This window comes from Triplophysa dalaica, chromosome 20 (genome assembly GCF_015846415.1).
Source record: "Triplophysa dalaica isolate WHDGS20190420 chromosome 20, ASM1584641v1, whole genome shotgun sequence".
In the NCBI taxonomy this organism is placed as follows: Eukaryota; Metazoa; Chordata; class Actinopteri; order Cypriniformes; family Nemacheilidae; genus Triplophysa; species Triplophysa dalaica.
This window is the reverse complement of record NC_079561.1, coordinates 17324665-17352568: the sequence shown is the minus strand read 5'-3', so window position 1 is coordinate 17352568 and position 27904 is coordinate 17324665. Positions and strand designations below refer to the sequence as shown.

Sequence of the window (27904 nt, the reverse complement as noted above, 5' to 3'; positions counted from 1 at the left end):
CTGGGATTGTATATGTTCTGATGCGTCAGACGGACACCTTAGGACATTGCGTCGCGTCATTAACTTTGCGCGTTAAAAACGCTTTTAAACTCGTTTAAAATGCGCACCCAAACATTTGACCGCACATTCGCGTCCATCGCGTATCCGTTTTTAATTAGCCTGCGGAGAGTTGTAACGCTGTCGCGTCGCTGGCGATGCAAATGGGGGTGTGAGTGAAGTTAAAGGCGGAAGTTAAAGTTGTCACGAGCATCTGCCGCTCGATATCATTCATGCGTTTGTACGCGCTCGCTCGGACCCCTGATCTCGGACCCCGGACGGCTCTCGGCGCGTTTATGAGGTTGTTCTGGTGCGCATAAATCCCATTGAGACAGATGAGCTCGTTTTACGGAGATAAAGTGGACTTGGGGCTGGCAGAGGAGCTGAGTCAGGTGAACTGCCAGGATGAGCTGGAGTTTGCCGATCTCTTTGAATATGGATTTTCTGCCGGACAACAAGGTTTGTTTTTATCAAACTTGCGTAAGAGGCGCGCTGAAGGTTATAATGTTGGAGTTACACTTCCTGTGGTGTTTGGCTAGTGGAGGGCAAACTGCATAACATCATTTGACAATAGAAAACAACGCTTTTTATCTGTTTAAGTTATAGCCTAGATACTGCAACTTATTTTATAACCTGCAATAACATCGTCTGTTTTATTAAGAATTTATAGGCGTATTTCAGATATGTCTGTCAAATACAGTTCAGTTTCTAAAGTTTGCATCTTACTTCACAATGATTCTCCACAAAATGGTTGAACTTTGTGGTAAGGAGCATATTGCTTCACCCAAAAGTTTTAAGAGTTTTAAGAGTAAATTGTTTTTTTAAACATACTATATCTGCCTCCTATATTATCTACGATATAATCGTATCTATGCCTCTATAGTGAATTTTAGGCATTCCCAATGCAATTCACATTTGTTCACTTCATACTCCTTTTTTAGAATTTAAAAGAGCTTGAAATCTAATTGTGTTTCTTTCAAATAAATTTGTGTTGTTTTGTAGTTTGTAGCATGCACAGGATAGTATGAAAATATTGATGTACTTCGTTTGCTAAAATGTGCAGTGTACTACAAAGCATGCAATATGAAATACTATATCCCAAAATGCGATGTAAATCAGCATGTTTATGTATGAAACGAATGCTGCTAATTGGTTTAAAAATGCAGTGGTTATTTGGCAAAACTTTAGTATAATCTTCTGTTGCATTACATACTATTTGAAATATAGTAAGCAGCATCCATATAATGCATACTGTGTACAGTCATACGCTAGCATTCTGTTCCTAAAACAACCCATTACTTGACCTCGCAAATCTCTTTGGATTGACCTTTTGGGCGTGCTCACCAACTTTGTTTCTGTATCCTTTTGTTATTGTTTGTTTGTCTAGATGAGCCAAGTATCTCCTCACACAAAGATCTCAACTCTCCTCCCAGCCTTTCCTATCACCTGGAGGAAGCCCCGCCTTACGGCATCAAGCCTTGTGTGCCCACCTACCTGGAGGTCGGCGCTGAGGGTCTCTCTGGTTTCAAGCAACTGGACGCAAAAAGCTACCTTGAGCAGGTCGGGACCAACAACCACGCCCTGAGCCCCAGGATCGAAATTACCCCTTCCCGTGAGCACTATAGTCATGGTCGAGAATCCCTCCAGCACCATCTTGTGAACACCAGCCCCAGTCCTGGGCTCACTGTGCCGGGTCACGATCCCTTAGCTTACCGAGAGCCACAGTGCCTGAGTCCCGCCAGCAGCAACTCATCCACCTCCTGGCACTCTGAGAACCTCTCACCCTGGGCGTCGCCCTGTGTATCGCCTAGCAACAGTCAGGCAGCGGGGGAGCTTTGCCCGCGACTACAGGGCGTCCACACGGGATCTCCTCGTACGAGTCCGGGAACCTCCCCCCATACCAGCCTGGCTGAGGACGGCTCCGTTGGGCCACGCTCTCCTTCGCCCAGGCCCGGGTCACGTTCCACCTCCCCCCTATGCAAACGCACCTACGAGATGTACAGGAACCCCAACCTGGTGCCAGGGTCCCGCTCGCGGAGCCCGTCGCCACACGGCGGTCACGATGAGCATCACAGTGGCCATTATGGTCTGAACAACCTGTCCGGTGCCCTGAATGGGTTCGGAGTTGGGCAGGTTTGCTCCATTCCTCCCAAAATTGTGAAGACCAGTCAGCAGGCCTATCCTCTGTACACAGACAACCACACTGAGAGCTACCTGGTGTCTTGTGACCAGGACGTAAAAAACAAACCTGGTTCTGAACCTTTCTTTGTAATTCCACAAATCTGGCCTAAACAGCTGGTGCCTGGGATATGCAGGTAATGTCATTCGCAAGATTTCTTTAAGTTTTATTTGGCAAAACGACCTGCCTTTAATAACATAAATGGTTTGTCAACTCTTCCAGCATCCCTGTGACGTCTCTGCCTCCTCTGGAGTGGCCGCTGCCCAAACGCACCGATCAGTATGAGCTGCACATCGAGGTTCAGCCCAAACCCCACCACAGAGCCCATTACGAAACCGAGGGCAGTAGAGGGGCGGTTAAAGCCCCCACTGGAGGTCACCCAGTGGTCCAGGTAGGCGTGGCCTTCTTAAAGTCTAATCTGGTTAGGCTTGCGTGTGAAGGTATTTCCCGATCGGCAGGGCTATATAAAAATGGCCGGCTGTGACATTGTCTGAGCTGTTCTCCATACTTGTAGAAATGAACAAGCTGTTGATTAGTAGTATTTGACAAGAAAAAGATGTTTGATACTAAAAAGCCAACAATATTCAACTGGCAGATGATACAACTAATAAAAAATTCTCAAACATTGCACACTTAAATGAAGGGTATGCATTAAGATGCTTCTAGGCCACTTATTATCATGAAGACTTGGGCTATTATAATAATGAACGGTATTATTAATATTTTTATTTAAAAAATGTGTAACATTTATTTATAATAATAATAAATGGTATTAATAATATTATTTTTTCAAAAATGTATTGCATTTACAATTTGTTATAATACTACATTCTATTTATATTATTATAAAAATATTAATTTATTATAAACAATCATCATAATACCACTAATTATTATATTATATTTTAAAATATCTATTGTATTTTTTTATAATAATAATTAATATGATTATTTATAGCATTATTTTATTCATATTTTTTGAAGGTTTATTGAAAGATGGTCTTTTTTGTCCGCAGAAGAAGCAAGACACTTACTGTACACTAAAGTCTCAGTTGGCTGTCCATTTCATTTTAATGTTGTTTTTGGGGACCGCTGAAATATCTGCGAGATCTCAAAACAAAAGTGTGCTCAGTCTATCATTTTGTGAATGTTACTGTCGTTTGATTTGCGTTGTGGTCGCTTTAAACCCTTCAGGAAGTTGTTTTCACCGAGAGATTTTACAGACGCTGTAATGGCAGCTGTTTTGTGTAGACTCATGATATTGCTCTGTTTGTTTACCACTTGAAGTTTGATGTTTCCAGGGCTACAGTTTATGTGAAAGCCCTGGTGTTCTTTTTTGCTCGCTCAGTGTAAACCATCTTTAATGGTCCTTCCTACCAACGTCCTTCCGATGTCATCTCTCTGCTATAGATCGCAGACTAGCTTGGCAAAGCCAAAGCGTTTAATGCTTTCCATTCCCTGGCATTCGCTGTGGTCAGCGCAGCCCCTCTCTGGACGAGGAGCTACTCGGGACCGGGATAAATGTCCCGCTCCTTCCTCTACTTTTCTTTTCCGACCTCATGAATGACTCACCGGTTGCCATGGCAATCAGGTTCTCAGATGGCGCATGGAAACTGCCCTGTTTACACAGTTCATGAGGCCCAGCTCTTGTACCTGATTCACTCACCTGCGTCTTAAAGAGACACCGCAGACATTTAGAGGGATCATGAACAAAGGTGATATTCATAACCGTTTGCGAAAGAATGCAATATGATAATGCGTTAAAGGGAACGTTAACCCTAAAATGAACATTCTATCAGCTTTACTCTTGTGTGATTCTGCTGAACAGAGAAACGTAGATAAAAAATGGTAACAAAACAGAATTGGCCCCCATTGACTTCCATTGTATGGACACAAGACATTTCTTAAAAAAAATGTTTTTTGAATTGCACAGAACAAATAGTTATATTAGATAAAATATGTTTAAAAACTGAAAATGATATAAACAATATGTTTCATATTTTCTTTTTGGGAAAGCGCACATTTCAACTCCCAAACATGAATAGTCATGTTTACTTTACATAAAAAAAATCTGACCATATTATTGCAAACAATATTGTGACATCTCGATATTGTAAATCTGCCATATTTCAGTAATTTAGAAATATTGCGCAGCCCTATTTCTAAACCTCTATATGCATTTCCTTTTTCTCAGCCAAAACATATGAGAAGCAGAAAATGAACCCTCATTTGGCTGTTTATTTAATCTCTAAAATCTTAATTCTAGGCAAGAAAATCACATGTTTACCAAAATTTACAGATTCGGTCCACTTATCTGATGCAGTCTATTAAAGTGCATGATGAAATGTTCACACTTGTCCCGCTTGCTGTGCTTTTGAACTGGGTGTAAATTTAGCTGCATCTTCATGCTTTGTGGTTTCTGCACGCTTCCTTCCCATGTGTACATTTTGCTTTTTTCGAGCGTGCATCTATTTGTCACTTGCGTTTCTGCATGTAATCGAACAGTTGCAAAGCTTTTTTGTGGTCCTTTCACTGCTATGCACAGTACATTGTTAAAAAGCCATGCAATAACAAAAATAATTTTATAACATTCAGTCCAATTTTTGTCAGTCTACTACAAAAGCAAAAAGCCAGTATACAAAATAACATTCAAATTATGCAGTCTTTCAAAGACACCTGTCGGTCATTTAAGCCCGTGGTTTACTTCTTTATTTAAGTGTATTTGAGTTTACACAACAATAAATATGTTTTCATAATCATACACAGTCAGCTTAATTTTGATTGTTAACAGACCGGTTCTCACCGTTCCAATATGGCGGACGGCCTATGTATAGCGGCCCATAAAAACTGATGCTAAGCCGGCATCTAGTTATTTATATCTATACATACAGTTGCAGGTTTTCTTCTACTACCTTAAATAGATGCTGCCAGGACACTGTTCCGAAATTTTCACACGCTGTCTTATGCGTACACTTAAAAAGGGAACTATACTTTGGGCTTTATCCTGTACATGGGTATGTGAAGCTCATTGCTCTGAAAAGCGAGGTGTGCTATGATTGGCTATTTAACCAGTGCGTAGTGATTCGAATACTGCAAGCGTGTGACGGAAATGTAACCCCTCTTACCATTTTTTGAACATCAGGTTCCAAAGCAATTGTACTGACAGGTTAATTTTTGCAATTTGAAGTATTTAATAGATGCATGGGCAATGTGTTTTTTACATTTGTTTCTGACTTCGTGCAATCCCCTGGGATCAAACCCATGACCTGGCATTGCTAGTACCATGCTCTAACCACTGAGGCACAGGAAACCCCTACAATGTGTTTAAAGTAACTTGGTTGTATGTAAATCATGGCCATCATATCCCATCAACTCTGAGGTTTTAATGCACTTTCTCACTTTAAAGTCTCTTTCATGATTCTGATGGCGTAGAAAAGAGCTAGCTTGATAATCCTTGTTTGGTTTTTCAGCATACGTATCCCCTCTACAACACCACGACAAGGCCGTAGTTGTTTTTCTCATTGGCCACACCGTGCTTTGCATATGAAAATGTGACCCATTTGCGTCTGTGTCGAACAGGATTTGAATTATTAACCTTCATCACAGGAATGCAGACAGGAAAGTAAGATACATGCAAGCAATATCGTGTTCATCTACATACACAAATGCCCTGTTTAAGGTTTAATTTTCACTTTCGTTGCGCCGGGGGTTTTGTGATAAATCACATTTTCAGTGTGGGTGTCCCTCAGGGTTTAATTCCTTTAATGCCACACGAAACTCGTTCAGGGTTTGTACTGAAATTGAAATTTATCTTCCACGATCAATCAGTTGGCGCTGAAAGGGCCCAAAGGCCACAGACCCCACCACGTGAGTGACTGCTGGGTTTTCCGGTAGTGTCTGAGAGACGAGTCCACGAAGAGAAATGTTTGCAGACCCTGTGCCTGACTGCACACGCCCTGCTGGCCTGTTTTCAAGGTTTCTGGAGATGCTAATGTTTCCAGCGGTGTGTCTACTTTAAGTGCCCAACTAGGAAAGTTGCTAAGATGGTTGTTTTGGTAGCACACCTCACCTCGTCTTAAACTGTACAAACCTTGTTCTCCATTTAGGGGAGTGGAAAGTCAGACTATCTCTGAATATTGTGATTACTTGTATATTTTGTTATATTCTGTCTGGTAAAGATTGTGGATGCTAGGAGGTTGCTAAGGCGTTGCGAAGGTGGTTGTTTTATTGTTTGTTCGATGATACTAATAAAGGGAGCCCACTGATAAATCTGTGATATTTTGATCTCTTATTATGGCTCAGGTTTGTCCTTTAATGTACTGCAAGTCAATAAATATTTTTTTCTTATCTTAACGAGACGTGTTATGTACATAACAGCACCACAAAGCCAACGTATGCAGACTGAAACTTTTAACTCGCTGCCGCCATCTCTGTTTAAAACACACAACTGCATGTTATTTTATGCATTTTTCTTTATGTGGGTTAAAGTGAAATTGATCAAAGTGACATTACCTTTTTGTTTATTTTTAACCACAAAAGTAGCGTCGCAGCTGGACTATCCTTTTTTTTATCAAAATTGTATTGTTTCAGAATATGAAAATAAATATATGAAATAACGAATCTGGTAAACTATATATAACAGATACCATGAAAACTGTCCATCTTAAATCTCTTTTTTTTTATGTGTATAGCTCCGTGGATATAGGGGGAAGGAACCTCTGTGCCTTCAGATCTTTATTGGCACAGCGGACGAGCGGATCCTGAAGCCTCACGCTTTCTACCAGGTCCATCGCATTACTGGGAAAACCGTCACTACCACCAGCTACGAGAAGATCATGAACGGCACCAAAGTACTTGAAATCCCTTTAGAGCCAAAGAATAACATGAAAGCAATGTAAGTAAAACTTATTAAATTAAACATTTTATTCTACAATTGCAGATAGCCGATGCTTTTGTGTAAAAGTGTTATTTTTGTTATATTTGTTTTTATTTTATACATCTTTAACAATAATCAGACAAAACTTTCATTTGTCTTCAATAAGAAGATAGTGAGTTAAGAGAACGAACAGAAATTGAAAATTGTAACTGCCCACTACCTAACCAAAGGCAATGCAGTTCTGAACAATGGTAACCAATAAAAACTATAGCAAACCCTTCAAAACCTTAAAGATAAATGAACATTAAACAATAACGAGTTTTTCTTTTTACTGGAAAATCCATAAAATAACACTTATTTAAGAAAATAAATCTCAAAATGAAGTCCTACGCAAAGCATGCTGGGAAATATAAGTCCTCTACCCAATTGTAACTATTTTATGTTGACACAACACAAATCCTTCATGTTGTCCCAACATGGAGGGATTCAGTTATATGATTAAACAAATAATAATAAAAAATAATGTTTGACCAAATCTTCCGATTTCATGTGTTTTAAACCTTTAATGTAGTGAGATTTTTAAATAATATGTCTGTACTCTGACAGAATCGATTGTGCTGGAATTCTGAAGCTCCGGAACGCTGACATCGAGCTGCGCAAGGGGGAGACGGATATTGGGCGGAAAAACACCCGTGTTCGACTGGTGTTCCGTGTTCACATCCCGCAGCAAGGAGGCCAAACTGTGTCGCTCCAGCTGGCTTCGCATCCCATTGAGTGCTGTGAGTACATTCAGAGATTCAGATTCACGATAGTGTGTTCCTGTAGCTCAGCAAATGCAACTAATTTACTTAACACACCTTGCTGGTTTTAATGTGAGCGATTTAATATCCTATTCAAATAAAATAAAATAAAACGATTGTAAAAGATCACTATTTAAGTTTGTTGAACAAGCATTTAGAGGAACCAGACAGGTTTAGTGACTAACAGAATATTTGAAATACTTTTGTAAATACCAAAAGAGGTTTTGTCCTGCATGAAGTTCGATGTCCTGTCAGATGCGTCTGGTTAAGGCTAAAATACACTACAAGACTTTTGCTCCGATTTTGGCCAGATTTTCAGTCTGGACTTGTTGCAGAAAGTCTGTGCCAGTCTGTAGATTTGATTTGTTAGTATGTTTCTATCTAAATCTTTCAAAAAGTCTGAAAGTGTAGTTGAAAAAAATCTGTTTGTCGCGTATTCCAGCCATTAGTTAGCCTCCTCCAGAGTTATTTCAATTTTTTAACCAAACATCACATGAGGTTAACAAAACAGAAAAGGAACAAATTGAATATGAGCTCCATAGACAGAACTGTCTAAGCCCTGCGTCTACGAAGACATTAAATCTGTTTTGACAGACACCTCTGAGGTAACATCACATCCTGTGTATTTAGAGACTCACGTCACCAAAACGGATCTCGATTAGCACACTAATATTTAGGACTATGTGTCAATGCTTCATTGTCCGTAGGTCACTCTCATTGGTCTCTATCACAATTACTACAGCGGATATTAAATCACAGTTGTTAGGAGATAAGTTTCATGCATGATGCTAATAACATTACAAATTTAATCTCCTCGTAAAACAGGATTTCATGGTCACATAACCTAAAGTAAATAAAGCCGCATTTAATATGCCGGAGCATACCGTCTGTTTGTTAACCTGTAGTAGACTCAGTGTGGCTAAAGCAAACAAATACTGTACGTTTATTTAAATCTCAATTCAAATTTTAATTAATTCACAAAATTTCCCAAGTAAAAGTCCAATTGCTTATAGTTACCCCTTTAAAACTGCAATCTGTGGCTTCAAGTACTATTCAAGTAAATATTTATGTAGACTTCAAGTCGGTCAAGTATTTAAAGTAATAGGTCACACAAATATGAAAATTCTGTCATAATTTACTCACCCTTTGTCGTATTATACCTGACTTTCTTTTTTTCGCAGAACACCAAAGAAGATATTTTGAAGTTGTTAACCAAACAGTGACGGGAGCTATTCACTGGCATTGGTTTTGTGTCCATACAATGGATGTTGTATGGGGTCTGTGTTGTTTGGTTACTGACATTCTTCAAAATATCTACTTTGGTGTTCTGTGAAGGAGAGAAAGTCATTCAGGTTTGAAATGACAAATGGATGAGTTAATGATGACAAAAAAAATTTGGGGGCAACTGTCCCTTCAATTTCATTTAAACATAAATATGAACTCTATAACTTCCAATATTCAGCATATTATAATGTTTAGGTGATATAAAATAATTGCGGTACTCTATTTTGAACAAAATGAACTGTATATTTAACCAAAAATTGTTCCTCTTTGACCCTGTAGCCCAGAGATCAGCTCACGAGCTGCCCATGGTGGAGAAACAGGACATGGACTCGTGTTCAGTTCTCGGAGGTCAGCAGATGATTCTCACCGGCCAGAACTTCAGCTCAGATTCAAAGGTTATCTTCACAGAGAAGACTCATGGTAAATTTTGAGTGGATTTTAGAGAAATTAAGATGATCAAAATCGTTCACATTTCTTATCAAATTTACCCCATTCCAGATTTTTGCTACCTCTGCTATATTTATTTTACACCTTCATACTCTATGAAGTACTCTCTTTAACAACTGTCCCATGTGTTTTCTGTTTTTATTTCTCCTAATTAATTTTAAGAGAAACATCTAAAACTACGTTGATACTTGTATGAAACAAAAGAGAACTCAATAAAATATCCTGAGCTATAATAGCGCAATCGTAGAGCAATAACATGTTAGATTATATTCTTTAGTCCAGCATATTTGTTTCTAGCACCAATAATATACATGGGTGTTTTTAAGTGGATCTTAAAATGTGCTCTTGGTTTTATTTCAGAGCTTCTATGGCATTAAAGGAACAGTTCACCCCAAAATTTCAATTCTGTCACCATTTACCCAACACAAATGTATTTGTTCTGATGAACACGGAGAAAGATATATGGAAGAACGCTTGTAACCGAACAGTTCTTGGCCACCATTGAGTACCATAGTAGGAAAAACGACAATGGTGGTCAAAAGTGCCCCAAAACTGTTTGCTGTCCTACATTCTTCAAAATATCTTCTTTTGTGTTCAACAGAACAAAGGAATATATAGAGCAATTTTCCTACTAAGATATAAGTCAATGGTGACCCAGAACTGTTTGATTACAAGCATTATTTCAAATATCATCAGAACAAGGACATTTATACAGCTTTGTAACAACCCAAGGGTGACTAAATGATGACTGAATTTTCATTTTTGGGGGAACTGTCCCTTTAAGCTGTTAAAATGACTTGCTTGTACAGGTAAGCTTTATTTTAAACGAGTGTACGGATCACAACCTGCAACCCATTCACACACAGTAGCCTACTTGAGCTCTGGGACATTCTCAGTTGTTTCACATATTTCTATTATGCGCTTATTGTTTTTTCTGACTCGCTCACAAATCAACCCATCAACAATTTGCATTATTTTTGAGATAAGAGGCCAAGCTTCACCATCACTCATGTGCTATGTCAGCTCACGGGCGTGCTGCTTTTGTTTTCACGGGCAGACACATAAAACAACTTACATTAGGTGACTCTTTTCAGGTAGAGGACCTCTTGTGTGTGTCATAATAGCTTGAAAATAATGCACAGTGCTCAAAAACAGAAAACAACAAGTCATTCTTTTAACCGATGAATTTGTGCTGGATTTCAACAACCACTAGAGTTTAACAACAATTACGCTATTGTCACGGACACGCACAAACTGTAGCTTTATGAATGATAGAGACCTGCAGTAGACCATTACGCTGCTTTTATTTGAATTTTACTAATCCGTTTCACTTGCGATCGCATGAAGTTTTCGTTTTTTACGTACAGGTAATGGCTTAAATATGCAAATTCTGGCCTTACGTTTTCATGTTTAACTCTGTCACTTTACCAAATAAAAATGGTTTAATGAGTTTTGCCGCAGTCTTTCGGATCTTCGATGGGTTGACTTCCATAAAAGGGGAAAGTTCTAGGCATCGTAATTGTTTTTGCATGTCGCTGGCAGATTTACGAGAAGCGCGTCGACTGAATGTGTGTGGCGGGATGGTTGTGTTGTTGCCCGCAGGTGTCATTGTTATGTCTCTCCCACACATTGTGTTCTTTCATGCGTGCTGAGCGGCAGATGAACTGTGTGTGTGCGGTGACGTCTCTCTCTTATTGACAGTCTCTTCTGATGCGGACAGGTGGCAACTGGCAGTTTTGCTTGCAAATAAAATCCTCTCACAGCTGTGTGACTAGAAGTGGTGCTTCGAATATCAAAGTTCTTATTGCTAATTTTGTATAACTTATTTAATCATTGGTTTACTCCACATTTAGTTTGTTTCTCTATTCTGTCTGTTTTATTGTTGTATGTGATGTGGTGTCTGGATTTGGTTTGTTTTGCTGAAAAGTCTGGCTCTGTTTATTGATCTATGCGGTGCTTTATGTGCTTGCCAGGTTGCATTTCCCAGTCGTAGTGTTTAGTCTCTCAGTTTAGCTCTGACTCATTTTTATTTTTTATTTTGATGTTGGGGTTTCATAACTCTTTATTTTTTTGCCCATCACTAACTCATTTACAGTTGTGTTTCTTCATATATGCTGCATTATGACTTATGTGGAGACTTCAAGGATGCTAAATAATGCTGGAAACTCAATCATGTTAGTTATGTGAAAAGATATAACAAAAATCTTGGATTCTTTGGTAATCAATGCGTTTAAATTAAATAATAATAAACAAAAAATGCCAAATGCGTTTTATTGAAATATGCATTTCAATTGCATTTTCAAATTGCATAAAACCCAGCAGTTAAACAATTAACCCAAATTTTTATTAAACCTAAAAAATACCTTAACTTTAATGCATTATAAGTTGCTTTAGATAAAAGATCTACCAAATGCAAACAAATGTGAAATTTTAAATGACTTGTTTTTCTCTTGCAATACTGCTCTAAATGTACAAAATGAGGAACAGAAGGGATGTTGCATTTGTTTTTCAGTGTCTCTATCATTGAAAGGGTGTTCTGGAGCAGTTTAACTGTGAAATCTCTCAGAAATAGGAGACGGCTGTCTTTGGCCAGAGTTTCGTTGGCTCTAACTGACTCTTTTCTACTCTCAAATCCTCGATTCCTAATTTTCTGAAAATCCAAAACCCGTTGGATTTAGATGGAGCTTCGGAACAAACTGGCAACGAACAGAACTGCCAAGGAAGAAGCTCTCATCACCTGTCGCGGGTGAAACGGAGGAGTTTGATCATAAAACGGCTTTAAGACGCTGGTCTGGCAGCGCGTATGGAATCCCCCTCTTTGTTGCTGACTCATTTCATCCACAGGGTATCATTTTCAGCCCGATGAGGGGTTTCCCACACGCCGCCGAGATACGATGCTAAATCGTTCCTTGTTTCGTGACTAATTCACTGGGAATGTTATGTTCAGCTTGAAGATTATTTTTGTGATGTTTACTTAGAGCTTCGATTTTTGTTGTGTATGCTTGCATGGATGTTCTATTTAAAATGATCTTGTAGTAAAAGTAACTTATTCATGTTTTAAAGGTACAGTTCACCTTCAAAATGAAAATTCTGACATGTTACTTCATATGACTTTCTTTCTTCTGCAGAACACAAAAGAAGATATTTTGAAAAATGTTGGTACCTAAACAGCACATTCACATCTACTGTAACTAATGCAAGTGAATGAGGGGCTGTTAACAACAATCTTCAAATTATCTTCTTTTGTGTTTTGCGGAAGAAAGAAAGTCATAAAGGTTTGAAATGACAAGAGGGTGAGCAAATGATGACAGATTTTTCATTTTGAAGGTGAACCTTTAATCATGATTCACATATCATAAATCTTGCCCATTTTTGATTGCAAACTTGGCAAATCTGAGCACAGTTTGAGTGTTATAGCTCAAGATAAGACAGAGGTTGCTCTCTTCTTTTTCCCTGGAGAACCGTCCGACCTTAGCAAAAGGCTCCATTTCATCTCACTGTTCTCCAGACAAAACATTTGAGAAACAGAGCCATTCGTGAGCTTTATGTCTTGTCTTTAACAATAAATGGGCATATAGTGTGCTTTGACTGACCTGTTTGTGGATGTGGGCGTGGTTAGAGATGCAATCGGCTCATACCACTTGCATTCCTTATTGTATGGGAACCAGTCAGTGGGCGAGAGGTAATGTAATTACCCCTTTGACCTATGGCAGTGACAGATGAACTCTGATGTTAATCGCCCACTTTTACCTGTCATAACAAAGCTGCAGAGTTGAGTCATCGTGAACGGGGAAGAAGCCGTGTGTGCCAATTAGAAGGTCAAAACATTAGAATCAGGGGGAACAACAGCCTGTTGCCCAAACCTGTATTTCCCCAAACTGCTTTGACGTATGACTATGTGCAAAAGACTCAAGCATAAAGAATGTACCAGTTTAAGTGTGCTGTGATGTATGAAAGCGGAGGCAGTTCTTTAAAGGGATAGTTCACATAAAAATAACAATTCTACCATTTATCATCATGCGATTGCATAAAGAAACACAAAAGAAGACATTTTGAGAAATGTGTCAAGGGTTTTATGTCCATACAACGGGGGTCTATGTTCTTTTATTTAACACATTTTTTTTAAATATTTTTTATATTTTGTTTGATCTGCAGAAGAAACGTCAAGCAGGTTTAAAGTGACATCAGCATGATTAAATGATGAAAGATTATTCATTTTTGGGTGATCATATTTTTGTTAATACTTTAATAAATTCTTGACATTTGCTTTAGCAGGATGAGAACAAATTGACTTGCTGTAATGTGAAGTTAAAGGGATAAAATTCTGTCATCATTTACTTGCCATCAGATTGTTTCACACGACCACACCCGTTTAGATTTCTTAGTTCTGCTGAACACAAATGGAGGGTATTTGAAAGAATGTCAGTAACCAAACAGATCTCATCCTCAAAAATAATTATTATGGGACTAAACCTGTTTTGTTAATGAAATTCGTCATTTGTGTTTAGCAGAAAAAAACAAATGTATACAGGTTTGGAACAATCTGATGGTGATTAAATGTTGACAGACTTACATTTTTGGGAGAACTATCCCTTTAAGTAAACTAATAGAGTGCATTAAATGGAGCGGCTCAGAGATGAGACATTTTTGTATGCAAACCCCGGAATCGAGCTAGCATTTTAAGACTTCCGGTTCCATCGCTACCAAAGTCTATGTTTTTTTTTGGTAAATCGCCTGAAATAAGGTCTGAAGCTAACAAAAGCTCTAAAGATTTTCACGTTTAAATCTATGACATAAGACACACCTGTTATTATAACCCGCTTATGATTCTTTAAAACCTTTATTGTGTCTTTAAAATGGCGGTTGCTAACAATTTGCTAATAGCGACTACTTCCATTGGTGGGGATTTTAGATGACATCGCGCATATAAATCTGACATATAATGCAACATGGGCACAAATGTTTAAAATCATTGTTGGGGATTCATTAACGGAGTAATTACTTACCAGGGAACACATTTTTTAAAAGTTTTTCACGAAAGTTGTCGGTGACGTTGATATCGAGCAACCATAGCTCTAGTCTGTTTATAACATCATGTTAGCTTTTTACTTCTGCCGATTAAATTTAGGCTTCAAAATAGCAAATATTGTGTTAATCTTTAAAGATTATCTTGATTAACAAATGTTCATGATATTTACACGTTTTATCTGTCACAGTTGCAATCTTTCCAAAGTCTGATTTAAAAGAATGTAAAAGCATCTTTCAAATGCATATATGTAAAAATATGAATCACTTAAGTCATACAAATATTTCTTCTTTGTCTTTGCAGATGGACAGCAAATTTGGGAATTGGAAGCCACGGTAGACAAAGATAAAAGTCAGGCAGTAAGTCTTCATGTGAAACTCTTTATTCAGTCTACTTCCTGTTTGTTGATAAAAGCAACCAATAAAAAAATGTATTTTGTTTACAGAGCATGATGTTCATCGAGGTGCCTCCTTACAGAGACCCGTCCATTTGCCATCCCTCTAAAGTGAACTTCTACGTAATAAATGGAAAGAGGAAGCGCAGTCAACCTCAGCATTTCACCTACACGCCTCTTCCAGGTATTTTTGACACTGTACCTTTAAGAATCCTTTGACTACTTAAACATGATCGTATGTTAAAGCGCTTTGTTTTTTAGAAATAGTTGCATCTGCAAGGGTTTGATTTCAAAAGGTCACAAAGAATCTTGCTTTTCTATTACATGTGCACCTTTAAAATCTAAACGGATGTCCACACTTTGAATTTCTCTTCAGTAATTTCCTCATTTTTCTTTTCATAGTTCCGTCTATTAAGACCGAGCCAGTGGATGACTATGAGTCCAGGCAGGTGAGATACTCCATGTCACAGATGATGGGGGTGTCTCCCCAGTCGTACTATAATCCACGCGGGATCATCGCCCCTGACAGCGGCCTGGTGCCCTGCCCTCGTCCCCTGCCAGCAGGTTCGCCTGGGCGTCTCTCCTCCGGACCACCGATTCCAGCAGCAAAGCCCGGTCATCTACCCCCGTCCTGCGAAGGCCATGGCAAGCAGTCCCTCTGTTGTATACTCCCAGACGGGAGCCTCTATGATGCCCGACTCTCATCGCTCAGTTCTGGTCCACACAGGTTCCCCGGCCCAGTCCTCCCACCTGGGTGGCCCGCATCCCACCAACCAGCATCCCTCCATTATCCAGTTCTCTCCCACCAACCACCACCTGCTCAGAGGAGGAGACCCTCCCGCACCACCACCTCCAGAACATCAGCACATCATGTATTGCGAGGGCTATAGCCAAGCTGTCGGAACCAGCCGCTCTCCTGCCCCGGCGCAGGCACCTCAGCAGTCTCAGAATTACCCAACAGTCATTCAGCAACAGCCGTTCGTGCCAAGGGTGACCAAAGACAGATCGCCTCCTGTACAGGTGGAGTCTCCGAGATGTTCCTCCGCGGAAGAGCAGGGAAGCAGCGCTCCTGGAAGAGTCACGGTGAAAGAGGAGAACCTGGATCAGGCGTATCTTGATGACGGTAAGAAAATGTGTTTCTTTAGCAAACCAGTCTATAAATAACTCGTCATGTCACTTTTATCATGTCCATGCATTTAGCAGATGTTTTATGCAAAGTCTGAAACATCATGTACTGTTTGGAGTCTATGAACCTCTTTAAATAATGAAAAATTCTAATTACGTAAAATCTTTTCTTAAAATGTGTTTTTCACTTAATTATAAGGTTTCTGATGTTCATTGACTTGAATGTGACTCAAATACTACACACATATTTAGTGATGACCTCAGTATTAAATTTAATTGAAGATATGAATCTGTTCGGTACCTGAGGTCAACGCAAAACACTTATTTTTGTATGTAGTTGCTTTTCTGAAACGACAACGAGGAAGTAAAGTAAATCTCAACAGAACATGAGAAGAAGGATAGAGTGGAGAATAAAGTAAAAGTTTGCAAATCATTCTACACTGAGCTACAGAAGCATCTGTCAACACATATTGATGTGCAATACATGCGTAGAAGACATTCTGTTTGTCAGAGTCATTTTCTTTATCACATTAAAAAACGTGTATACACCGGACGATACAGGCGTGTTTGTCGCGTCGCACTGGTGTGGACAAAATTAGATAATAGAAATTTGTCGTGTCGCATCACGCCTGCCGCATCCTTCGTGGACACTGTGTAAGACTGCATTCAGACAATGGCAGGACGAGTTGCCCACGCATGTATTAGACACATAAAATTGCAAAAAAATTGTGTCGGAACAAAAGATGCATTCTACTGTATATAAAAGCGAATGCTCACCCAGACCTGCCTGAAACGCCTCATGTAACCACACCCCCACAAGACTAAGACCGCCCAAATGTATACGCAAGTAAGGTGGGCGTACGTGTCAGTACAATTGCTTTGGAACCTGATGTTCAAAATATGGTAAGAGGTGTTACATTTCCGTCACACGCTTGCAGTTTTCGACCAATCACTACACACTGCTTAAATAGCCAATCATAGCACAACTTGTGTTTCAGAGAGCGCGGCGGCAAAAAGGAGATGCAAACATCCACGGAATGTGAAAAATTCAGCGTTTTTTTTAGCTTAAATCGTGTATACACATTGCATAACATCTAAAACAAACCATAATATTTGTTTTAGCCGTGTCGTACGACCACATTAATTGTTCAGTTTTACTATAGTAAAAGCTTTTTCGGGACTAAACTGGGACACTAGAGAGGATGTGTATTATATAAAGCTGGATGAGTTGAAGATGGATTCTGTGAGCTTGGCTTTTGTGTAATTTCTTTCCATTGCACAGGAACAGTAAATCAGGAATGAATTAGCTACGATGGTGCGTGTGTTTTTAATTAGAGTCCAGAAAACACTTCAAATTGTAATGACACGGTTTGGCAGAATAATGACAAACAAAGACGTAAGATTTCACAGTCACTTTCAATGGGCCACGTTCTCTTGTGTCTTCATTACTCCATATACGGGGGTTTCTCTCTTCCTTTTATGTGACAAGGAAACGGGTGCTTTTTCAACCCAGTGCATAAAAAAGGAAAAGAAAAAGAAGCCGCTCCAACATTTCTTGGACATATTGACACTGTTATGATTCGCAAAACAAGTGTCATGGCAACCCATTGTCAGAAAGCGCCTGGGAGAGCCGGGGAAAGCCGCTTTGTTTGTTATACTTGGCCAGGGCTTTCTCCTTGGCCCCGAGCCCCCCAATACTGCGGGGGGACTCGCTTTTTTCCACAGGTCGCGCTCTTGCCAATCTGGAGCACAGAAGTCTATTCGCAGCTGGTGCAGAGAGGCGGCGTGATCCGAACAAGATACTGATGGGTGGGAGTCTGCAGGAAAGGGAAAGGGCCATGTTGGATGGAAAAACTGAAGCGGCTGGGATAGGGAGCCAGAGACGGAATTTCTTCTGGATACTCTTGTAGGGTTTCCCTGAGTAAACAGCAACGCCATAACCGTGGCCACGTTAATAGTGCGTTTCTATGAGATCCTTTGGTCCTGCCAGCTTTGATGTTTTTTAATAACAAGGTGCTGCTTTAGAAGCTCTAATGAATTCAAGTCGCCACACTTTTCATATACAGGAATTTCTGGCCATTAGAGTTTAACACCGGTCTTGTTAGCTCATAAAAATGATAGATTATTCCCTCATTAGGGCCCCTAAAGTGAGAAAAATACCAAGATGTATGAAGACTACCTTAAAAATACTGGGTTGTCTCCGCTTGTGGTTGGCGTAAATATAGACTAAATGCATATCAGCGTATCTGTTGGCTTATACAATTTCAAAACTTTGGAAACACTTGACTAAAATGATTTTATTGATATTCAAATTTACTTAAATGTTTGAAATTTATTTAGTAAGTCAAGTACTGTTGAGTAGTTTTAATTTCATACGATTAATATACAAGAAAATATTAATATAAATGAATTGGAATATAAGTTGTTATATCTTAACCAAACACAGGCGGGAAGTTAAAGAAGTACACCTTCAAAAAAAAATTCATGATAATTTACTCACCGCCATGTCATCCAAGATGTTTATGTATTTGTTTTGTATTTGTGTATGTATTTGTGTAGTCGAAGGTTTTTGATGAAAACATTCCAGGATTTTACTTCATATAGTGGACTTCAATGGATTTCAAACGGTTTTAGTGCAGCTTCAAAGGGCTTTAAACAATACCAGACGATCAATAAGGGTCTTATCTAGCTAAACAATTAGTCATTTTCTAAAAAAATTATATGTTTATAAACACAAATGCTTGCCTTGATCTGTTCTGGGATGCGCGTTCCTCACTTCACGTTATACGTAGTTACGTTGGGCCAGGCATGTGTGTTCGATGAAACCAATGAAAAAATAGTTTGGAAATGGATGACTTACACCAAATAATGAAGAAAAATCAAAATAGATTCACTGAATAGATGGAAAGATCTTAAATGCTGAAGAAATTAACAAACAGGGGTGAGACCTGGACCATAAAATGCTAAGAGAACGATGTGCAAATTGTAGTCAAAGAATCTCAACGTTAAAGATGCTAAAATAAACCAGTTTTCTGTTAGTGATTTTTTTTGCAAGCTGTTTTCTTACCGCTTCTTGTCCCTTTAAGATCAATAACTACTGTTCATATACCGTGATTAGTTAAGAGATTCTGCAGAAATTATTTCTGAGTTACTCAAAAGCAGTTGGGCCTAGGTCACTGAGAACAGGAAGGATGACGACCGCAAAAAGTCCCGTTGCAGAGGTGTAAAGGTGTGCTGATCCACCCACCAACAGTTCATCGTTTGATGTTCTGTAGTCTTTCACACTCGGCGAGTTGTAAGATGAGTCACACACAAGTTTATTTTGCTCAGAATTTCGATGGTGGCTTTCGAAGGGGTATCAGGGTTTCTGTGGTCGGCTTTCTGTAAAGAAACCTTAACTCCATCTATCGCGTTACGAACATGCAGTTTTTGCATTTCTAAAGAAACGTAGGCAAAAGGCTAGACAAGACCGAGATTTAAGACCGGTCTTACATGCTTAACTATAGGTCAAGTTTGTATACTATCTAGACCATCAGGAGCAAAATTCAAAAATTAGTCTTTAGTAAATCGGTCTTTATCGTAGTGCTGGGGCCGGATTCACAAAAAAAGAAAATTCATCTTAGCTGCCATGTTTTTTCTTACATTCTAATTAAAGATGCCTAAAGAAAATAGTTAGGAATGTTATGTATTCCCGAAAAAAACTTCTTAAGACAGTTCTTAAATGATTTCTCAAGATTGATCGGAGGAAAAATTTAGAAGAATCTAAATTCTCGAAACAAAAGCGGTCGTAATTATCATCTTAAAATTACGACAGCCTCACGGTTGTCTTAAATCTCAAAAGGTAAGATGTTTAATACATGTATTCGGTTGTTTCACATGTGACGTGTATTGTTTTAAGCGACAATCATAATTTTGATGTTAACTTGCCATTAAGGAATATTTCTTTTGATATAATAATGATAAGGTCTAGCTCCCTCACTTTAGCTTTCATTATTACACGGAGTGCTTTTTACATTATTCTGGGACAAAGGGACTCGAAACGGAGAGGGTCACAAGTATTATGCCACAGTAAAACACAAAAAGTATTATAATAGGTATATTTTTTTAACGCTTGGTAACATATTAGCTAACATGCGATCATAAATGACGTTTAATGTGAATATATATATATATATATATATATATATATATATATTTGCTACATAAAAATGTGACGTGCTTGTCGTCACGCAAGTTTATTAGGCCTAGATAAACATCTACAGTTACCAAATGAGCAAGGGAGTATAATCATATTATTTTATTCTTATAATAAAAATGATGATGTTCTTAAGAAAATATTTGAAAACGTTTCAAGAAATGTTTGAGAATCGCTCTCACAAACATTCTTACGAACTTCCTTTAATTGATCTTAAGAACCATCTTAGATTTTGTCTTAAGAACAGTTTCGTGAATCCAGCCCCAGGTTCTCAGATGCAGCACATCTTTCCCTTAACCGCACGCCATGATTGTGGGTCATCTCCACTTTGACTCGAGTGTTATCCTTGAGAGAAACAGTCAAACTGGTCTTGAGTTGTGAGGGCTTTAATTTGGCCGATCTTCCTTTGCTGAACTGGTTCAGTTTAGATTGACTTCCCAGACTGGAACCGAAGCCCGAGGCAACGGGAGTTGAAGTTCTTCCAGCTGGAGAAGGCAACAGGAATAATTTAGATAGAGCACGTAAGCTTGCACATTAGTTTCAGATCACTTGCATTCAGCTTTGGACCATGTATGTGCCAAACCGTTGGATCATTGGCTGTGAAAACGCTTTCCTGATAAGATTTAGCTTTGTTCTTTGAAAGCTGTGTTTGAAATAGTCTGTTGAGGTGCAGAGTTAAAAATCTGTCTTCATTTATTCACCTTCATGTTGTTCGTAACCTGTAATTGTGACTCTTTGGTGTGTGGAACACAAAAGAAGATATTTTAAGAAATGTCTCCGTCCATACAATGGAAGTCAATGGGGGTCAATGTTGTTTGGTGGACAAAGCTTTTCAACATATCTTCTGTTGTGTTCTGAAGAAGGAAGAAAGTCATTCAGGTTTGATATGACACCTAGAAAGCGAGAGTTTTAAGTTTTGTTCTGTTTCAGACCTGCGGCATAGACTCTTCCTGTCTGTTTCTTACACTGAAGCTTTATTATTCTCACGAGTCCAGCCAGCAGCCACCACACACACCACACATACACACCTGTAGACCACATAATATATGTCTGTTGACTTTCTACACGAGAGGGTATAATCTAACCTACAAGATTATTCCCGTCCAATTGTATTTGTAAGTTTACTTAAGGGTTTACTTTATTTATGAATTAGTTTTAAACGTTTAAATAAGTCCCCCTCTCAAACACACACATGGGGGATGTACAGACTGAGTCGACTACTGTGCTGTCTTGGTGTCTGCGAATGGTTTGTAAACAAGCTCTCCCATTGGTCAAGAGCGTTTCAGCCAGACACTCACCTTTTGTACAGGCCGGTCTGTGCACTTCCTTTAAAACCGTCTGCGTGTGCCAACCCTTCATGAATTTTCCTATGGACGCTCTGTACCTGTATACTCGCCTATCTATGTATAGTTGTCACGTGATCTTGTGATTTTTAAATAAATAGTTCACCGAAAACTGAAAATTCCTGCCCTCACGCTCTTGTCATTTCAAATATGTATTACTTTATTTCTTCTGCAGGACACAAAAGGAGATATTTTGAAGAATGTTGGTAACCAAGCAACACTGAACGCTGTTGACCTCTATTGTATGGACACGAAACCACCACATTTCTCAAAATATCTTCTTTTGTGTTCCACAGGAGAAAGAGTCTTGGACAGGTTTTGAATCACATGAAGGTGAATAAATGATTTCTTTTATTGTGAATGTTCCTTTTAGGTTTACTTTTAAGTGGCACGTATAACTAGTTTTATTTGTGTGTTCTGCTGAGAGCTATAAGATTGATTTCTAAGCAATCAGATTAAAAATACCCCTTTAACCACCATTAAAGGTAAGACCCGAGCTATATATAAATAACAGAAGGTGATTGAATCTTACTGTAAGCAACCACTTAGAAACGCCCTAGCAACCGCTAAGCATCACACTAAAAAACACCCAGAAAACCATAGCAACCAGCTTGGCGTTTCCCCCACAAAACTATAATAATCGTGGAAGTGAGTTTTGCATGAGTACTTGCACCACCCACGTTTTCTTAAGAGAATGCAAACTTGCGCTTCTTAACGTGTTTACATGTAGTAAAATCCAGCTTCCCTGCTGTTCAGTTGAAACTTGTTGTTAGGCGAGAGAGAAACGATTGTCACAGCGGCACATATTCAGTGTCTTCATTAGAGGAAAGAACAGATGTCATCTGTATTGAGCCCTCATACTTACTGTTGTGTGATTTAGATCCACAAGGCTTTTTTAACAACATCATGTATGTCCATCTGTACTTATATGCATGTAATGTTTGTATACGCTTGTTTATTCAGATAAGTAGTGTTTGATGTACATTTGATTGAGCTTTATTAAAGAAAAAGTAGATTAAAATGACCCAAAACAACTAAATGAAATGAAATAAGCTAAATAAAGACAAAATATTAATTAAAATATTAAAAAGGAAATTATGTAAATGTTGTCACTTTTATATTATATACATTTATGTTATATTACATTTATTATATAATGTGTGTATATATTGTACTGTCTGTTTAAATATACACATTTAATATTCCTCTCTCTCTCTCTCTCTCTTTCTTGCTATCTAAATATATATATGTGACCCTGGATCACAAAACCAGTCTTAAGTAGCAAAGGAACACTTTTAGTTAAAGCCAAAAATACATTCAAAATTATAGATTTTTCTTTTATGCCAAAAATCATTAGGATATGAAGTAAAGATCATGTCCCATGAAGATACTTTGTAAATTTCCTACCTTAAATATATAAAAACTTCATTTTTGTGAGTGGATGACCAGTAACAGTGCATCTTATTAACAACTTCAAAAGCAATTTTCTCAATATTTTGATTATTTTGCACCCTCACATTCCAGAGTCGTTTTAATGTAATATAATTAATATATATAAATATATAAGTTATTTTATTATTATCAATCTTTATCAATTTTATTTAAATATAAAAGAAATGGTTATATTATAACCGAACACAGAGCGGAAGTGAACTTCAAGCCAGGCGCGTGTGTCCGACAAAACCATCTATATAATGTTTATTTCTGTGCCCTTTCTCTTCTTACACAATCATATTTCTAGAAAGGGAAATAGGTGAAACATGAAGTTCCTCCTTTGATCAAAAGCTCTTACCACAACAAACACAGTTTGTCAAACAGGATCAGTTTACTTCATCTTATTCTTTGTCGCATTATTAGTATTAGTGTTTTCTTATGCATGCATTTTACTCTACTTCATTTTGCACGACTTGTGAATTTGTGCCGTTTGATACGTCACGGTTTTGCACTTCAAAAAGAGCGTTTGGTGTTATTGGCGTCATGTACTCTACCGTTGCATAGTTAGCCGTCTGATGCAGGTTGGGTTGTGTGGTTTGACTCCAATTAGGGCCCTTTAAAGGGGGAATATGTGTTCGTTTTATAAAAAATATGTGATTATTAATAATTCAGTTGAAACCATTGCCTGGCGGCTATGGCAACATGGCCTATTATTTCAAGTTCTTAGAAAATCTACATCCAGCGTATGTTATTCCAGCGTGTTGCCTGGTATAGTTCTGGGCTTTTTTTTCAGGCTGAAATGTCAGACGCTGATAAACGCGTGACGTTGAGATGTTAAGTATGTGGCCTGTCAGGTCTGACCGCATTATATTGCTGTGGAGTTGTTGACAGTAAGTGCAGCATGCAGAAGGTTTGAGTGCAGTTCACCAGCTGTATAAATCAAACTGATAGTTCAATCGGTCATTATTTTGAGTGTATTTTTTCATAGTGACTTTTTTGTGAATGTCTGTGTTGTGGCTGGAGATAGTTTGGTGTGATTGCGTTAGCAGCCCCATGCATCCTCCAGCTATTCTTGGATTGAAGAGGCAGAAAAAGTTTCCATTTATGCCCCTTGTATATGTAAAGAAACAACAGGAAGTGATGTGTGTAATATCAGAGCATCTGTTCTGCAAATGCAAAGCTGCTTCTGTTCCCCCTATTGGATACTTGGTGCCATGACATCTGAAATCTTTAAAAGTGAATGTTCATTTAGCAGCTCTTTTTATCCCCTTACAAATAGGAAATAGTATGTTACTATAATTTTAATATTGTATGTAATAACTCACAGATATCAAACTCATATTTTGAGGATACATTTTATTTCACATTTGACTGCGTTACATTCATTTAACATGTCAGATCATCATACAAAACTGTCACATATCACAAATATAAACTGTTAGACATGCGTTTTGTGCTTTACATGATTAATTTTATTAAATTAATGAAAAAAAATCACAGATGCTAATATTTACTAATATATATATATATATATATATACACAACTAATATTTTTACAGTTAAGAGTCTTTATTACATATAGTATTTATTACATATAAGACTAAGGACATTTAACCTGTATGCAAATTTTAAATTATATCCAAAATAACAATGTGTATTTTTAAGTTTTACTTGAGTTTTAGTTGTTTGTACACAAATCTTCTGCTTTTCTAAATGTCTTGTCTTCTCTTTTGTTTTTCTTTAGTGAATGAGATCATAAGGAAGGATCTGACAGGAGTGCATGGCAGAGGTCAAACATAAAGGAAAACCCACCTCAGGAAGAGAGCAGGACCTCTTAAGCGTTTGTATTGTGACCCTCCTCAGTCTTCTCTGAAAACCGTCCATCTTAAGGGTCTTTTGGATTCCTGACTAAACTGGATCATGGACCACATGAAACCAGCCATCCATCTCAGTCAATTGCAGAAACAACCGTGATGTCCAAATGCTATTGAATTTCTCATCTATTATTTGAATGTCGAAACCCATCCAAAGTTGATCTCATATGTCAGAGTTGTCAAAGACTCGCGCTCTTGAGCCTTCATAAATAGTTGGAATTGGACAGGTGAAGTCAATTTTTTAACTCTTGTGGGTTTTTATTCCAAAGCCTTTTGACTCACGTGAATGAACTCGCTCAAATCAATGTATTCGGAGAAATAACCTCATCTTCTGTTAAACTTAATCTGAACCATTACTGTCTGTCATAAACCGGGAAACATGTAGTTTGCATAAACTTTTGTAGAGAAGGAAGATGAATAGATCACTGTTTCACTGCTAATATTTGATAAGAATAGGTTAATAATTGATGAGGGAAACACAAAGGTCAAATTTTCATTTAATACATATTTTATATTGCCAAATGCACCATTACTGAATAGGACAATGTATGCACTTCCTGTTCATTTTTTATCTTGTAGTTGTAGAGCAAAAATGGCTGATTAAGAAAAACCAAAGACGTTACTTTTACATTTTTTGTAAATAGAAAAGACTGACCAGTCTGCTTCTGTGCCTTTACCAACAATACTGTAATTATACCCAAACTAAGAGCTAACCAAAAATGAAAGGAAATAACATGTCAGAGCCCATAATGCCTTGCACTACATTTAGGTTCTGAGGTCTTTTTGCCATACTAGAACTATATGGTCTTTATCTTTCAACATTGCATACCTAAAGTCTTGTCCTTATCAGTTCCACCTGTTTCCTTATAAAAAGAGATGCAGATTTTCCGTCCTCTGTATTACAGTTCTGTGTCATTGATGCTTTAATAACCACAACAGCTTTTCTTTTATAATGCACATATATACAGTATGTGTTTTGTGTACATGGTAAAGATTTAAAATATGAACATCTGTTTCTTTATTTATCCAGTAGATACAATTAGATTAACAAATATGAGAAGTGTCAGCTTGTGTAGATGGTGTTTTTTTAATGGTTGCTTGATTTTGGGAATATTTTCAAACGGAACCCTGCCCACTTTAAAGTGCTAAATATATTTTAATGTCTTCACGATTTTGGCTAAATTATTAAGAGTGGCATAAATTAATAATTCATGTGAAAGTATTAATGAAGTTGTCTCTTTATTCTTTTGAAGAACATTGTAAAAAGGAGGCTTATGTTTCCATAGAGCCATTCTTTCAATGTACAGTGGGCATAGCCATAACACCTATTTACAGAATGTAAACATTTTATCATTATTGTAAATAGATTGCCTTAAAAGTGTATAGTATGTGTGTATTGTTTGTATTTTTTAAGTGTCATTTAGTCTTAATTGGGGGAGAATATTTATATGAACTGAATCAGTTGTTCTCTTGCCATTTTAATATCTTATTATCAAGGCTCTGGGAATATATGAAATGCCAAAGCATCTGCCTGTAGACAAATTGCATTTAACTTTTTTATATTAATATAAGATTATGTCAATACCAAAAGAGAGAACAATTATATTTTAAAGCCCTTTGCTTATCATGAAGTTTTTTATTTTATTATGGCTTAAGCATGTCTAACATAATTTGGACATGTTTATGTTGTTTGTCAAAAAGTAACAAGGCAAGTTGTGTAAATGAGCAATAAAATTAAAAATGTTTTAAAGAAATTGTTTTCTTGTGGTTTTCTTTGTTTTATGTCAGTTGTTATCGATCTGTGATTTGTACAGTAGGTAGTGATCTTTGTATTATTATTGAGGATAATACAACAACAGAGGAAGCACAATAACAATACAGAACAAACAAAAAAGTAAAAACATAGTAATTTAAAGAACAAGACGGGTATAAACAAAACTCATCACAATCAAACAAAAAGATTGAACCACTGACAAATTTCAATTCTTTTTAAGGAGTATTATATTGTTAGTTAGAAATAGTCCCGAAAGTAATGCTGTTTTTCAACAAGTAAAAGTTTTTGACTGTAAAACAATGTTATAAATCAGAGGTTTTTTTTTACAGAAGACTTAAAACTGCATCAGAGTATAAAGTTAAAAATGTACTTATTTAGGTTATATGTTTATAAAACTTTAAACGATTTAAATGAACTATTTATATTTATAAATATACATATTTTAAATATATGCACTATTTTTATACTGTAAGATTTAAAATATATACTCATCATGGCTATCTTTGTTACATAAACTGTAGATTTGTTGAGATGTTTGTAACTTGTGTTTACCATGGTATTTTACCAAAATGATGTTGTGTTTATCTATTTGATCACATTGGTAATTTGGAAGGCGGTATTAAACTTCTTTTTTGTTCCTTCTCTGTATGTTCCTTAAAGAATCTACCTTTATTTGGTTTTATGAAAACTGACTTTGCATTGCTTATGTAGTCATATTAATTGAGACTCTTTTTATTCTAGGAGCTACTACATCGGCCATAATCACAATGTATGATATTAATTTGCAGCAGAGGATGAATGTTTGCTGTGACAGTTTAAAATATTAGGCACAGTCACATATACATAATAATCATGTAGCCTTTATATGTCCCATGCAAATACACATATATTTTTTTGTTTGTTTGTTTCTTTTTTTTGACTTTGTTTGCATAAAGGCCATGGCTTTCCAAATTTTAAAAGAGGAGGAAACGGCCTATCCTGAAAGGCTAATTGTAATCTGGAGAAAGGCCTTTCAATACTAAACTGTAGGAGGAGGCTGATGATCAGAAAGACATTTTTAAGAAAATACAGTCAGTTTGAAAAACCTTAAGTCTACGTTTTAATGTAAATGGTTTTT

General features: G+C 37.5%; 1 protein-coding gene across 1 annotated transcript; it reads left to right on the top strand.

Moving 5' to 3' along the window:
- On the top strand, positions 1 to 26760 carry nfatc2a (nuclear factor of activated T cells 2a). Its single transcript, XM_056733760.1, is given in 11 exon segments — positions 1 to 495; positions 1424 to 2351; positions 2438 to 2606; positions 6907 to 7109; positions 7698 to 7870; positions 9455 to 9595; positions 14952 to 15007; positions 15094 to 15226; positions 15445 to 15580; positions 15582 to 16165; positions 24884 to 26760. Coding segments are annotated over 11 exon segments (2703 nt in total). The 5' UTR covers positions 1 to 371; the 3' UTR covers positions 24940 to 26760.
- The last annotated feature ends 1144 nt before the right edge of the window (positions 26761 to 27904 follow it).